The 16,803-nt window shown below is 39.8% G+C and overlaps 1 protein-coding gene across 3 annotated transcripts in view; it reads left to right on the forward strand.

Annotated features, from left to right (window-relative positions):
• Nucleotides 1-16,803, forward strand: part of KLF12 (KLF transcription factor 12) — a 450,322-nt gene that overhangs the window by 319,166 nt on the left and 114,353 nt on the right. For all 3 annotated transcript variants that reach the window (XM_061170610.1, XM_061170611.1, XM_061170612.1), the window contains one exon: nucleotides 12,914-13,049. In XM_061170610.1, coding sequence (XP_061026593.1) covers nucleotides 12,914-13,049 — 136 coding nt within the window. The remainder of the gene's footprint in view (nucleotides 1-12,913; nucleotides 13,050-16,803) is intronic.

Below are 16,803 nucleotides of genomic sequence, written 5' to 3' on the forward strand. Positions count from 1 at the left end.
CTGACCGGTGTGAGGTGATACCTCATTGTGGTTTTGATTTGCATTTCTCTAATGATTAGTGAATATTGAGCATCCTTTCATGTGTTTGTTGGCAATCTGTATATCTTCTTTGCAGAAATGTCTATTTAGGTCTTCAGCCCATTTTTGGATTAGGTTGTTTCTTTTTTTGATATTGAGCTGCATGAGCGGCTTGTATATTTTGGAGATTAATACTTTGTCAGTTGCTTTGTTTGCAAATGTCTTCTCCCATTCTGAGGGTTGTCTTTTCGTCTTGTTTATGGTTTCCTTTGCTGTGCAAAAGCTTTTAAGTTTCATTAGGGCCCATTTGTGTATTTTTGTTTTTATTTCCATTTCTCTAGGAGGTGGGTCAAAAAGGATCTTGCTGTGATTTTTATGTCACAGATGGTTGGATGGGAGAGACAATGGGAGGAAACAGTTTTCAGGATTTGGAGTGGTTAAAGGAGAAAAAAGGAATAACAGTACCAAATAGTTGCTTTGGTCCTTGACATCTTATTTAATTGGTAGTGTGAATGGGGTAGACACAGAGGAAGAGCTCTATTTTTAGCATACTAATGTGCATGGATTATAATGAGCCATCCGGGCTTCTCAGATCTCTGCTTGGCCTCAGGGCGAGCTAATGCTTAGTGCTGAGGAGGTGACTTTGGAAACTTTGGTGAAGGAAATCAGGGTAGATGACATTCAGAATGCATACTGTTAGAGCATTATACATTTTAGAAGTCATCCAAACATAAATGTCAGTAGTTTTTACCAAAAAGAAAAATCTATTTTTCTTTATTACTATATTCAAAGAAAACAATATCAAATATTTGTGTTTGTTTAACATCTAAGCATACTGACCTCAAGCACGACACAACCTACCAGACATTGGCTTGGGAAAGTCCGAGACCTCACCCTCCACGATAGCCCTTATCTTCTTCTCCTCACAGAACTGAGATGGGCTTTCGTAAAGAAGTTAGTGTAAACCCAGTTGAAAGTTAAGAACGCTAAAAAGACAAGCATATGCCTTTTACGCCCTCTCCCAATATAGCATGTATTAATTAGCATATATTGTTTCACCTGGCCTGTCTCTAGGTAGAATTAGGAGTTTGACCTTGTTCTTGGAGTCATTTCTGGAGAGAGCGCCACCTGCCTGTATGGGCTCCTTCCCTGACCATGTTTGAGGGTAGAGTCCCTACGCTCAGGAAGGGGTCTGTGCAAATGAGCCCCAAAGTAGTGGTTGTACGGGAAGCCAAAGGAAGTTATGATTCCATTTCCAGGTGGTAGGGATCTCAGTGGCATTCTCAGAGACTAGGTAATTTATCATCCCCAAGGGGGGCTTTTAGGCAAAGCATCAAAATAACATCTCTTTAAAAACAAACAAACCCCCCAAACAGAGAATGCATGCTTCTTAGGGATTGAGGGGAACTAATAGAATTGTCCTTTCTTCTAAAAGCATATCAAACATAGAATTGATATGGAAAACACCTTGAATCCAGTTTTGCAGAGCAAATATTTCTCTTTGGAGTTTGCATAAAATGAGGATGTGAGCAAACACATCCTTCAGCCTAGGTTGAAACAGAGGAAGAAAATGTAACAATACTTGCTTTTTGGCCCAGAGATATTTACAGGTCATTTTCGAGTAGTTATTCATCCCAGGTTAAGATGAAGCCAAACAATGCACTGCAAAGAGAAGAGTTAGCACCGACTTTTGCTCTCATAAAAAAAAATATATTTCGGGATTTTAACACAGTAGACCCTGGCATTGACAGGTAGAACATCTAAGATGTTGGCTTTTCACAAGTGTCCCTACAAGTCTGTTATGTAGTAGCTATATTTTGCTAAGTCACAAGTTAAAACTTTTTCTAACAAATCACGTGAACATGGGAGTCAGTTCACGCCTGAGCCTCCGAACTACAGGACTCATTTCAGCGATGCTTTGTGCTCTCTACCTGTGGCCCACACAGTAACGCTAGTGAGTTGCTGGGGGGAGAGGTGCGTGTGTGGGTATGTGGGTAAATTGCTAAATGAGAAAGAAAACTTCAATAAAATTTTAAAAAATATGATGGGAAGGTGTGCACAAGAGATATATAACTCTGGATGGAAATGTATTACAGGGTATGTGGACAAGTGTGCCCATTCCCAAAGCCAAGGGTGGAGAGGATTTTAAGAAGAGGGTGGAAGTGAAAGTCAAGAGGCATAACCCATGGTCTTGAAAGCTGTAGAGAGATCAAACAGCGTGTGTCAGTAATTTACAAACTTGAGGATTTTTAATAGTCTTGGAACAAATCTTCAAGAGTTCCAAAGGTCTACTGTATGTCTAATAGGATGAATTAAGTCACTATTACATATCATGACTTACTTTTAATCTGGCAGGTTTAAGTATATTGTAAAATGAGGCACGGAAAGCAAACCATTTGAAGAAGGGTAAGGGCAATAGCAACATTGATTCGAAACATGCCGTGGTACTTTTATGTGCCAACTTTTTTAACCTTTTTACTTTGAAACTAGCAAAGAATCTTTCTTTGTAAGCGTAAGTCATTTCCATGCCAACTAACTATACAGAGCTTAGTTGATATAGAAACAGAACTATTAAGTTCAAGGTAGATTTTCTGCCATTTCTGAAGTATTTCTTTTCTTATATCTAAGCACCTTATATTTAAATTGAGGATCATGATTTAGTGGTATTAAAATCATTATAGCAGATCTCGATCTCTTTCTTGCAAGATTCAGTTGTACCCAGGTGACAAACCAGAAAACACAGAGCAGAAAGACCAACTAAGTGAAATAAGAAAAGTGAATTAAAATGCCACGGATTAATGCCTAAAATCATCTTCTTTGTGCCTTACGGATGAAAATGAGTTTGATGATCTCGTTATACACCATATGTACTCACCACAAATTCACTTTATTATTAAGTATTCTAAATCATCTCTGACTAAAGTAGATTCAGTTTTGAATAAATCAATTGGAGCTGGTTAGGTTGGGTTTTGAGCAGTTGTAATGAATTGAGAAAATGGAAAGGTAGTGGGAAATAGTGGTATAGTGATATCTCAGAGGACTCCTAGAGTTCAGGGCTCTTGGCTGACTCTGGAGAGTTACATAAGGTTAGTGTAAGTATAGGGTAAAACCCCACTTATTAATGGAAAATTTTATGAATTCTTTTTAATCACAAAAGCCTTTTGTGCGCTAAGGCATACTTCCAGTGAGCACAAGACAGTTGTAAATCTCTATTCATTTTCTTTTTATAAGTAAGAAAAGTAGTTTTAGTCATGATTCTTTAGAAAATGAAACCCTAGTTGCTGTTGTGATAATCTCAACAAGCATTAATTTTAAGCTGTATTTTAAAGCATTGAATTCCTTCATTGCAGTTTCCAAGCATAACTCATATTATAGAAATGATAGGTATGTTGATGTATTTAAAATATTTTCCTGAAAGGAAAGAAAAGCCTGTTAAATGTAATTTAGCTTAAAAAGTGAAGAAAAACTGAGAACATTTTCATTCCCATGTTATCTTGTGACCTATACAAACCAAAAAATATACAGAATTATCTAAGACTTCATAGAGGAATAGAAATTTAATGATTGTGACTTCCCCCCCACAAATGTAATATTAGAATATAAGCCAGAATGTAATTTTTAAAATAAAATGTGAAATATACACTTTTATCATTATATTGCCGAATCTTTTGCCAGCTGGGAACCACTGTGATCATTTCGAGTAGAGATCTGCATTTATTACCATCATCTTCATCAGTAAATGTTACTTTTGACTGTGTACAGGGGAATGTAATCAATATGGTCTCTCCTTTCAAGGAGTAGATGGAATAAAAAGGGATGTAAAATAAGTACATGCTTAAGTATAATTCAAAATGGGAAGTGCAAGAGTGCCATGAAAATATTTAAGTACAAAATATGGGTATTTTTTAAAAAGGAAAGTTTACATTTTTTTAGAAAATGAAAAGAAGGTTGATGAAGGAAGGTTTTTTGTTGACTGAATTGTGGGTAGAAGGGAATACCCATATGTAGCTGGATTCAGGGGCTTTGCAGATAAGACACATAAGCGTTCCAAATGAAAAATGAAATTGTAGAATGGTTAGTGGGTGCTGCTGAACCTTATTTGTTGACGTGGTGGGGAAAATTCAAGGCTTTCAAATGAAGAGTGATTTGAGGAAAGTCCTGCATTCATTTAATTACTAGAGAAATACTATAGAAGACAAATGTATGTAGCAGTACTTTGAGGGAGTTTATTGAGTTTATTATGAAAAGAAAGGAAGGGGCTCCAGAAAAATTGTGGGGTAAAAGCAATAGCAATTAGCAGCTGGTTGAATGAAGGGGACACACATGAAATGATGAGAGCTCTGAACCTGGGTGACCAGGAGAATGATGGGTCTTTCCATTGAGACTTGAAAGAGGAATAGGACTGGAGTTTGAAATGACTTTCCGACAGGTGAAGTAGGATGCTGGAAATATAAATGTAAATAAACTGGGGTTTAGGGCAGAGGTTAGAGACGGGAACATGAATTTGGTGTTCATCTCCACTGAGATAGTAATTGAAATTGTAGAATTGTCTGGAATTACTGAGAAGGCCACCAATAAAGAGAGGCAGAAATAAGAAGGTAGGTAGTGGAGTCTGAAGGGGAAACTAACATTTAGGTATATGCAGAGAGAGGAGATGAAGAAGGTAAGAGGGAGAGAGACCCAAGAGAATTAAACAGTCTACAGCAGAGTCAGCAAATGCTTTCTCCAGAAGGCCAGGTGGTATTTTACGGCAAGCCATATGGTTTCTGTGACAACTACTCAACTCTGCCATTTGAGCCCTAAAACGGCCAGAGACAAAATCATGAGCATGATGGAATAAAACTTTATTTATAAAAGCAGGTGGCAAGCCTCAGTGTGCCCACCCCTGAAATCAAGGGAGGAGAGAGATTCAAGAAGAGGCTGCAAGTGAAAATGAAGAGAGATAACCAACAGTCTTGAAAGGTGCAGAGAGGTCCGATGGCATTATCACTGAGAAGGGGACCTTGCACTAGGGAATTATAAGAACATTATGAGGTTATTTTTTAATCTAATGGGGGCAGAAGCCATAACACTGACAAATGTGCAGAGAGGAATTGGGGAAAAAATGAGTAAGTTGCGTATTGTATCTACAGAGTACCAACATCCCAGGATTTGCATAATTGATTGGATTTTTAAATCTCCATTGGGGGTTATCTAAACAATCACAGTTACTACTATGTAGTGGCATAGTCACGTTAGCAGTAACAAAAGTAAAGAAAGTAAGAAACAGCACACAGTGGAAACATCAGTAAGTACAGTGGGACCCAGGAGAGCTGGTTCTAATCTTGGAGTCCACCGTCCTTTGAGTCAAGCTTTATTTACTTACGCGTTTTTCTCTCATCATCTATCTTGATATGCTAGAAAACTCAAGTATGTGTTTGAGCAACTGATACTCTGAAAGCAAATGAGGTCAGAACATCAGTTGTACAAATGTGTTATGAAAAGCGTGCTTCATAGCCCTGCAGGTAATAAAGTTCTACCTAAGTTTTAATTGACTATGTGCGGCCAGCATGAGGTGACCAAGGAGAGAAAAGCTAGTGCAGTTTTTAGGGAATATTAATATCACTGATGATTCTCCTGCAGGTATCTCCATCTGGATCTCCCCCTGTGCTTGTATAGCCAGGGTGATTCTGATCAAATGACATAACTTAGATCCTGTCATCCTTTTACTTAATCTTTCCCAGTGGCTTCCTTTCCCACCCAGAACAAAACTCAAGATCCTTCCACCGGCCATCAAGGCCTTCGTGCCCACCCTCCTCTGTCTGGCCTCATGCACTTTGCTCTCCGTGTCTCAGCTCCAGCTATAACCTCCTTGCAGGTCCTCAGGCACGTAAAACCTGCTCCCACCTCAGAGCCTTTTCACCTATTGTTTGTTCTGCCTGGAATATCCCACCCCCACCCACCGAAATAAGCCACATCTGCAAGCCTCCCTCAGCTCCCCCAGGTCCTGGCTGAGGTGTCACCTTCTGCGTGAGACCTTCCTGGCCACCCTGTCTGAAATTGTCCACCTGCCTCTCAGCGACCCCTACCCTCCCTTCCCTGTTTTATTTTCTCCATGGCACTTACTGTCTAACAGAGGATGTGGTTTTCTTATTTATTTATTTTTGTTATCTGTCTCCCCTCCCCCCGGCCCCAGTACAAAACCAGGAATTTTTATCTACCTTATTCTCTCCTTTCTCCCCAACACTCAAAGAGTGCTTGGTACCTCATAGGTACCCAATAAATACCTGTTGACTGAATACAAATCTTCCTTGACTTAAGATGGGGTTACATCCCGATAAACCCACCATGAGCTGAAGATATCTTACGTCAAAAATGCATTTAATGCACCTTACCTACTGGCCATCATAGCTTAACCTCGCCTACCTTAAACGTGCTGAGAGCACTTAACGTTAGCCTTCAGTTGGGCAGAATCATCTAACACAAAGCCTACTTCATAATAAAGTGTTGAATATCTCATGTAGTTTGTTGAATACTGTACTGAAAGTGAAAACCAGGGTGGTTGTAAGTGTATCGGTTGTGAACAGTTGTGATTGGGTGGCTGACCGGGAGCTGGGGCTCACTGCCCTGCACAGCATCATGAGAGAGTCTGGTAGGGCATATTGCTAGCCCGGGAAAAGAGCAAAGTTCAAAGTGCAGTTTCTAATGAATGCATATGGCTTTCACTCCATTGTAAAGTTGAAAAATCGTAACTCAAGCCATCTTAAGTATGGAATGTTTGGATTAAAAGAAGTAGTGGTTTTAGGTATTATTCAATATATATTCTCTAGTAGTATTTTCAGCTTAGGTACATTTAAAAAGAAAAATGCTTGATTTGAATAAGTCCAGGGGAAGATGAGGGTTTTGTAAATAGCATTATATCGATATAAGGGAAGGCTGAAGTAGTACTAAACTTACTGCCAGGGTGAAACAGAATGATGACTGACTGCTAAGTGCCAGGCAGGGTACTAAACACTTTGCATATATTATCTCATTTACTCCTCACAGCAGCAATGGCAGGGGAAGAAAACTGAGGGTTAGTGGTGGGAAATCAATTGCCCAAGGCCAGATGGCTGTAAATGACAAGTGGCGGGGCCGGAAGTCTCACCCATGTTCTCTGAAGCCAGAGCCATGTTTTTATTCTAAAAAAACTCTATGACTGTCATTTTTGGAGCATTCCTACATTGAAAGTGCTGAAGGAGGACTCTTCTACTCTGGGATGCTAGGAATTCTCCCCCCCATACATTCATTTTCCATTTTTCCCCCCTCATCCTCCCACTGCCCTTGTTTCTAGGGAAGCAGCGGCCCTCCTGGAAACCAAGGTTTCTGTAACTGGGGCACGCTTCAGCCTTGGCAGGGCGAGCAATGAGGACATCTGCAGGTAGCAGGCAGCCTGACAGTGGCCGACAGGGGAAGAGAAAGGCTGACAGCACTGCAGCTGCCCACCCGACTGCCTCACCCCGCTTCCATCCACGTGCACCCCTCTCCCCTCCAGCCCTGATGGGCGGAGGTGAAGGCGATTGAATGCATTCTTTCTGGTTAGGAAATGTTAGTCTGTAAATTTCCATGTGTGTTCAAAGATGATTGTATTATACATAGTAAATATGGTGACTTACGGGAAAGCTTCCTTTTCTTTAAGAATAGCTGAATGGACCAGTTCCTTCCCAAGGAAGTTAGAAGAGCACCTAGCCTGAGGTGACGGAGGTGAGAATGGACGCTGATGCCACTGTGTCTGTGTCAGTCCACTGTTATGTGGGGGGAAAGTAAAGTTTACATGTTTCATGTGAGTTCTAGAAAGGCAAACATAGGAAGTGGAGATTTGGGTGATCACGTACCTGGGAGTTCTGCCCATCTGAGCCTCCTGTGAACTATGAACTTGGGTAGAAAAGCTTTGTTCACCAGAGCAATAATGCCAACTCATGGCCCCTTTTCCCATAGAAGCCTGTATGAGGCACAGTCAAGGATCAAAGAAGACGCTTCTAAAGACAAAATACCTGTAAATACATTTTGCACATTTTGGATTAAGAAGTAAATAATGTAAAATAAAGTGTGGCATTTATTTTCCTTTATTGTATTAATAGCCCACTTAAATATATGCCACTGAAGGCCAGATTACCTCTTGGGAGGGAAATAGAGAGGAGTGTGATAGGCTGACTATAATTGTAGCAGAAGTTTCTCCACATTGTTGCCAGGAAATTACTGGAAGGAGCTGGGAGAGTGGCTGGTATTGAAACCGTGCACCTCAGGTTGGGACTTGAACCCATGTGGCTGGGACTCGAACCCGGCCAAAACCCACAGTTTTCCAACTGAGATCGCACACCTGGTGTCAGGACTTAATGAAGCTCAGGTTCTTTTTTTTTTTTTTTTTTTAATTTTATTTATTTTATTTTATTTATTTTATTTTTGGCTGCATTGGGTCTTTGCTGCTGCACGCAGGCTTTCTCTAGCTGCGGCGAGCGGGGGCTACTCTTTGTTGCGGTGCGCGGGCTTCTCACTGTAGTGGCCCCTCCTGTTGCGGAGCACAGGCTCTAGGCGTGCGGGCTTCAGCAGTTGCAGCACACGGGCTCAGTAGTTGTGGCTCACGGGCTCTAGAGTGCAGGCTCAGTAGGTGTGGCACACGGGCCCAGCTGCTCTGCGGCATGTGGGATCCTCCCGGACCAGGGCTCAAACCCGTGTCCCCTGCATTGGCAGGCAGATTCTTAACCACTGCACCACCAGGGAAGCCCGAAGCTCAGGTTCTTGATGTCTCATCGCAGAAAGAATTCAGCGAGAGACAAAGTGATGGGTAAGAAGTGGATTTATTTAGAGAGAAACACACTCCACAGACAGAGTGTGGGCCATCTCAGAAGGCGAGAAAGGCACCAGGGTATGGGGGTTGTCAGTTTTTATAGGGGAGGGTAATTTCATAGGCTAATGAGTGGGAGGAGTATTCCAGCTATTTTGGGAAGCGGCAGAGATTTCCAGGAATTGGGCCACTGCCCACTTTTTGATCCTTATGGCCCATCTTGGAACTGTCATGGCACCCGTGGGTGTGTCATTTAGCTCGCTGATGTGTTACAGTGAGTGTATAGTGAGGCTCAAGGTCTAGTGGAAGTTGGCTTGTCCACCATCTTGGACCCATTTGGTTCTAATCCGTTTATGTCATGTCCTCGGGCTGTGTCATTCTTTCAAACGCTGTGCCCTGCCCCCCTTCCCTCCAGTGTCAGTACATTGATTTTTGTATTGCTGTGTAACAGATCACTCCCAAATTTAGTAGATTAAAATAGCAACTATTTGATTTGCTCACAGTTCTGTGAGCCAAAAATTTGGAATGGGTTTAGCCGGGCTGTTCTCACGCTAGTCAGTCCTATGAACGTGGTCATCTGGTGGCTGGAATGTGTCCGCTCAGTCTAAAGTGACTTCAAGTCATCGAGCCAAGGCCAGAGTCACTGTGGGAAGGAGCCCCACGAGAGCATGGCTACAGGGAGACAAGATTCATTGGGATGATCTTTACAATAACTTTGACTATAGGTGGGTGTTTGAAAGGGTAGATAGGTTCAACTTCAGGTGTTGGGGGTTCTGCAGTTATCTTCCCAAGATTGACATGGAGTGAAGTTCACACCGTGTTCCCCAGTACCTCCACCTCGGAGATGACACTTCCACCAGCAATGAGCTGGAATACCCACCAGTGTCTGATCCCTTTTTCATTTAAGAGGAATAAAATCTCAAATGTAAATTCTTTTCAGATGCTTATAGTTTGCCGGCAGCTCTCTTACTTCGGGAAATAGGTATGTTTTTTGTTCTGGTGCCCAGGCGACTTTTCCATTTTCTCTGCATGGGCACCCCAAAGAATTGGTGTTCCCTAAATGAGCTGAGAAACTCAAAGACTAATGGAGGTTAACTAGGATAAATGTCCCTACCCCACATTTAATAAAAATAGAGTGGAATTATGCGAGTATGTAGATAAGCTAATCATCTGACCTAATCAGCAATGCACATTTTAAGAAGCTTTTCTAATTACTTCCTCAACTTGGCTGAAGGTACGGGTAAAAAGAGTTTCCCAGCATGACGGCAGCAGATGTATTTCATAATATTTATTGAAACTATTGGAAAGAAATCCTCAATTATAATGTTCCTGAAAAGTACATCAAAAAAGATATCATAGTTAACATATTTTAAACTTTCAGTAAGATAGAAACATAACATAATTTAGATGATCAACTCTCACACCAGTTATTTGGAATCTCTCATACAGCGAGACTAACTTTCACAGCCAAATTGCTTATTGGTTAACTGCCTGTGTCTTCCTTGAGTTGTATTACTTACCTATGAGAGCTCTAGTTGGCTTGCTCAAAATGGGACCAAAATATTCTCTTTTCCCTGGCTATTTGTTAATTTGATATCTTGGCAAAGGAGTCTTAGTGCATGGTGTTTCAGGAACTTTAAATGTTAAATTGTTGATGTTTACAGGTGTATGTAACACCACACAGTATGAGATTTGGAAGCCTAGATAGGTCTATTACTCATTTTCTTGGTTGAATTTGAGCAGTTGTGAACGATTGTTAAATGAATCATTTTACAGTGAGATGGGCCCAGAGGAAACTTATCTATGAATTCCTGGTTGAAATGCCTGTATCATCTCTGTGTCTTGGGCTACTTGAGTGCTGGTTGTTCATCTTTACCTTCCATTCTGTGAGCTGCTCAGTACCTTTCCAGTATATTCGTTTAATATAAGTTAGCCCGAGCCAGTTTCTGTTGCCTGTAGCCAAAATAAATCTTAAATGGTCTGATGCCTTCAGTGCCTTTGGAATGACTGAATACTTAAGTAGCTCTCTGTTATTGCATAATTGTGGAACTGGTTACTTTCCTCTACAAAGAGTTTCTCCAACATCCCTCTCCTAAGAAATCTCTAGAGATCAGATGGAAAAGAAAGTCTTTGTCCCACCATGTGGTAAAAAGACAACATTCAAGGACTCTTAATGAGCGTCACTGCATAATTCATTCCTGGCATTGGAGTGAGTGAGTGCTGTATTGGTGGGAGTTACGAATGCTGAGTCACATGACAGTGAATTGTTTTATTTGAGGATAGAACCGGAAAAGATGGATAATCGAATGTGTGATTTAATTTCATTGCTAGTGACTTTGAAACTGGAACATAGTTATGCAATTGAAAGTCATCAGATGTAACACCGTTATGTCCAAACTCTTAAATCTCTAGGTCAAAGTTTCTCAGCCTGGTGCTATTGACGTTTTAGACTGGTTCATTCTTTGTCATGGGGCACTGACTGTCCTGTGTCTTGTAGGATGTCTAGCAGCATCCTTGGCTTCTACCTTCTGGGTGCCAGTAGCATCCCCCTTCCTTCAAGTTATGACAAATCAGTGTGTCTCTAGACATTGCCAGATGTCTTTTGGGGGGGGGGCAAATTTGTCATCAGCAAAGGACCACTGCTTTAGATTAGTTTCATTATTTTCTCTTTAATTTAGCCGACATTTACCAAACACTTCCACTATTCAAAGTACATTTTCGTGTTTATACTTATAGGCAGAATGTATGTCAAGTACACTCACGCCCTAGGTTCAACAGATATTCGCTCCTTCCTAACCAAGTTTAGTTAGAAATATATCAAAACTCTCTAGGTGTAGTTTTTCTATTCATATGGTAAATATTAGGTAGAATCATGACAAATTGTCTTTTGTGGTTTAAAAAATGGGAAAATATCAGCATTTTCCTGTGGCTCTACCTAATGTATGATGCACAGTAACAACAAGAAAAAAAATGATTTGAGAAAAAAAAATGAAACTGTAAATGTACCCGAATGTCATTGTAACCACGATTTTAAGTGTATTTTGCTTTTCTTTACAGCTAGTGGTGGTTTCAGAAATCTTTTGTAGGCAGCTTGGAAGAGCAGGCTGAGGGAGCCGGCTGAGGGTTGAAGTCATATATTTTAGCAATGCAATTATGTAGCTAGCGCAGTACTTTTAATTTAGAAGGTGTGCTTCTTCCTTGCCTGAGGTGAGAGGGCTGATGGAAATCCTAGACGGTGGTTGCTAAAGCTGTTCATAAAGAGAAGGAGGTGGAAATGAAACCTATTTTTTAAAATATACCTTAATGTATTAAATGTTGACGGTAATCCTCTCGTTTAAAAGGATCTGATGGTCCCAATCAACAGGAGTCAGAACATCAGGCTATTTCCTGCTTTGGCAAGTTTGCAGTGGGAGGGAGGATCTTATCTAGAAAATGCATTTTTGGAAAATGAGACCAGCATAGAGATGAAAGGCACTTTCTAGCACATGTAAACACAGTTAAAATGCTACTACTTCAGTCCTTTTCCTGCACTCAGCTCTCCACTTAGAGCAACAATGAACTGTGGGCAAGGATTCACTGTAGTATGAAGAATACCTAAACCTTTATGTTAGTCTTGTAAACCTTGTTGTTGTTCTTTAAGCTTCTGATGGGAGCTATAAGCAAATAAAACCTTCTCTCCCTCCTGCTCTCCACCTTCCAGGGAAAGTGCTAATGTGCAGCGAAATGGCCAGAACTCTGGCAGCAGAAGCCAGAAGAAGCCAGAGGGTAGAACAGTAACTCATGAGCTACCTAATCAGCTTCTGACCACTCAGAAGTTGGTAATGTTGTGGATTTTACAGTTTCTATTCCATAATCATCCCCTGGAACTGCCGAGAGCTGATGGAGGTTTTATAAATCAGGTGAACAAGGGAAAAGAGTCAGTGCGTGCTCAGTCCATAAAATACATCGCCTTTCACGAATTCCTGGGATTTCTGGAGAATTCCATGTGTGTGATAGACACAGAAGAGACATTCCGTGCTTGATGTTGGTCCAGGACAAGGTTACCTTTCTGCACACTAATTTTAATTCATTATATATGCCTTTTTTTCCCAGCACAAATGGACCCCCGAGGCCTATCTCCCAGACAAAGTAAAAGTGACAGTGATGATGATGACCTGCCAAATGTGACCTTAGATAGCGTTAATGAAACTGGATCTACGGCCCTTTCCATAGCCAGAGCAGTACAAGAGTAAGTATCACATTCTCAGGATGAAATAAGAATTGCCAAGGTGTTCAATGGATAATGGAAACAGCAGCACCTCCTGTTCCCCAGACCTGTCATTCTAGCTCTGAACGGGCACACGTGTCAGCATCTTTTCATTCAGCCTTGTGTTCTTTGGGAGGAGATTAGGGGAAACATGGAGTGTTTTACGTAGTTGAAAATTTGTATTTTGAATAGAAATGAGACTTCTTTTTTAAGACTTCCCGCCCCTTCTCCTTAACTCTGAAAAAAAAAAAACATTGTTCTTTTCGAGTGTCACTATCTAGTTCTCATCATGGTTTTCATTATTCATATAGAACAGTCAAGAGAAGTAAAATATGACAGGCAGTATTATCTTGTGTTGATAGGAAAGTACAGAACAGCTTTTTTGAAATTTAAAATTTGGAAGATACTGTTACCCCTTTGAAAAATTCAAATCATAGGTAATTTTTAAAGGGATCGTTTCTCACTCCTTTAACTGTAACACAGGGTTAGAGTTTAGCCCTTTTTCATTGAAAATAGCTGCTTTTTCATCGTCAATTCTGTGTCTAGAATTGCACCTATGACTAGTCTATGTGTATTTTTTCTCTGGCATAATTTTTAATAACATAATTTTAAAGAAGAGGAAGATTTCAATTAAGCCACTGTTGCTGCCAACGCAAAAGTTAATTAACACTTTACTTAAAATGATCTTAGTTACCTCCCATATATTAATTCTTTTTTCCCAGGTATTGACTAAATATCTGCTGTTTCATGAATTAGGCCTTGAAATTAAAAAAAAAAAAATTAGTAGGGCATTTTAGAATTTAAAGCCTATGTGTGTGTATATGTGAGGGTGTATAAAATGAATAATATAGCTCTATGATAAATAGGTACTAGGTATATTATATATTAGAGGAAACAGGATATGGCAAATCTAATGAAATTGCGGTCAGAAAGATTTGGATTCAAGTTCACATTCAGTCACTTAATAGCCATGTGACATCTGGCAAGTTAACTAACCACTCTGAGATGTTTCTTCATCTGTAGTAAGAAAGAATACGTACCTTACAGGACCACTGTGAGGGTGTGATATAGTTACAAGGCATGAAAATTGAATTGCAAAGTTTTGACAGATGAGAGCCTCAAGGGTGAAATTAATATTATTATTAGTGGTAGTAGTAACAATAATGGTAATAGTGTGTAGTATAAGTACATGACAGCTAGGAAATATAAATATTGCAAGTGTCATTTTGCTGATTTTACAAATGAAGATACTGAGGATGAGAGAAGTTCAGTGTCTTCTCCAGAGTCATATAATAAGTGGTGACGAGACAAAGTTTAGGACTTCTAACTCCCAAAACCTATCTTTTTCTCAAGAGTGCCTGTAATGTCTGTTACCAGTCATATTCTTCCACTTGAACATGTATAAAAACACTTTTTTCTCTCATTTGTTCCAATAACTAGTTGTAGTAACTTAGTTTCTCCAAAGCCAATGTTAACCTGAAGCGTTGGATCAGAAGGGTGGCTGAAATCATATTTAAGTGCTGGCATGCCCGGTCACTTCATCACCAGTTCAGTGATCAGCCCAGTGATTGTGGTTTTGTGGGAGCTAAATCTTAAGATCAAGGATTCCATGTTCTCACCTGCAAAATTAGACTAAATGATGACAAAGTTCAATTCTGAGGTGAATCATAAGTTTCATAGACATTTTAATCACACTGTTTTCCTGCACCATATAATATATACATAATTTGTGTGTGTGTGTTATAGATATGTGTGTTTCTGTAAGTTTGGCACTGTGATTACTAAAATCTAAGTTATGCTTACTCCATTTCAGGCTTATAGAGCAAATCATGGTATTAACGTCTTAAGCATAACCATTTTTTGTGCTTTTAATATTATGTGCTGAGAATATAATAGTATATTTTAATATGAAACTTTTAATAGCAGCCTTAGGAACTGGAGCTTCATTTTCAACATAACCTCTCCGATTTGCTTTGTGAAAACATTTGTAAGCCCCACAATATTTTGTTCTGACTGTGCATACGCCTGCCTTTATTGCTATTACAAAAGTTGCATGTGTATCTAGGCAAGTGCCAGATTCATTATTCATGTAAGTGTTTTCATTAAATGATTAGTAAAGAATACTGAGCTGTCACTTGGGAAGCCCTAGAATGCCAGGACCCATCAATAGTTAATTACCCATCATTCAAGAAGGAGTATGTGTGTGTAAACGCTGAGAAGTGCTAAGATACTGTTAGATGAAGCGAAAAGAATGTTCTGCAGAGACCTCTTAAATATAGGTGTATTTCAAAACTTAAAACAATATGTTGAGGAAAATTTTATTCTGGGACGAATAAGTATATAGTCCTTGTTAGAGAATTTTTTTAAAAATCTATACTTAGGTTTACCCAAAGTTAACTTTCAGTGGATATGTCTTCCTGCTCTTAATTTCTCTGATTTTTAATGCATGTCTCTGTTTCACTATTAATTTCCCTTTCCTCTTTTTTCTGTTTGCCTTTGGATCTTGATGGCTTCTATTAACTCAAAAGCTGTCCAACAAACAAAAAAATTCCAGTATACTATGATCAATAAAATAATGCTTCAAATCATAAGAGGATTGAACATCATCTTGGCATGTACGAGATGAGAGGATTTCGAAAGACATCCGTGCATCTGTTTCTAGCACTTACAGAACTTTGAGATAGGTGAAAAGGATGTCTGCAGGTTAGAGAGGTGGTAAAATCAAGGGTTTATGTGCAATAGAGGTGGCACATTTTAGAAGCCGTGGGCAACCGAAACACGTCTCTCCAATTAAAGCCATGGTTTAGGAGGGGTTTGAAGGCATGCCTCTTATTACCTCATTGGCCACCAGTGCAGTGTCAAGGAAGAAAGCGGGAAGATGAGAAAGGAAGATATTAGGAAAGACTGACACTAGAGAGGGACGTAACTGCCTTGTCCTAGGCCAGCCCTTCAAACAAGATCCTAACCCACAAGGTGACTCTCTCCAACTGAATCTCTTCTTTGTCTCCTTTCCCATTCGGGTTCATAGGCTTGCCTCATGCAGTCATCACCATAGTTTGAATTTTTAATTTGGTGGCTTACTTTGCTGACATTATTATATTTACATAGCATAAACCTTAATATGCTAATAAATGCTGTTTTTACGTATTTGGTATTATGCATTTTACTGGTTTTAAAATGAACGTTTATTAAATCTTCTGTTCAAGAAATTTTCCTTTGATTTGAAATGCAGAAGTTGTTAGCCAAAATTGCACCTCTCCCCACCCCAATATATAATATTTAGATATTCTTGTCTTTGAATAAAAAGGAACAATGCTTGGTGGCTAGAGCTGCAACCTAAGTTCACTTCCATTTAAATAGATTTTTATAGCAAGGCTCCTGAGCTGTCCTTGAACCGATTATTGCAACTATTTTCATTGATTCACTTGCTTCTCATTTATCAGCTCAGCCTCAGTGAATTCAGATAAATGGGAAGAACCAGCCATAGCGAGGCCTACAGACACGCTCTACCCTTCTTGTATTTCAACTGTAGAGATACTGTCTGAGCCAGAGACAATGTATTCAAGTAATTCTGACAAAGCCAACTTCCAGCAATTCATAGAACATCTGTTTTGCTTAGGTCTGGGTTTTTTTTTTTTTTTTTTTCTCTGATGCTATAATAGGATCATTACCCTTAACTACTTGACAAACATAATTATGAAATAAGTGTTTGGAAAAAGAGAGGTACAGGCACACG

The sequence above is a fragment of the Eubalaena glacialis genome, chromosome 16 (genome assembly GCF_028564815.1).
Source record: "Eubalaena glacialis isolate mEubGla1 chromosome 16, mEubGla1.1.hap2.+ XY, whole genome shotgun sequence".
In the NCBI taxonomy this organism is placed as follows: domain Eukaryota; kingdom Metazoa; phylum Chordata; class Mammalia; order Artiodactyla; family Balaenidae; genus Eubalaena; species Eubalaena glacialis.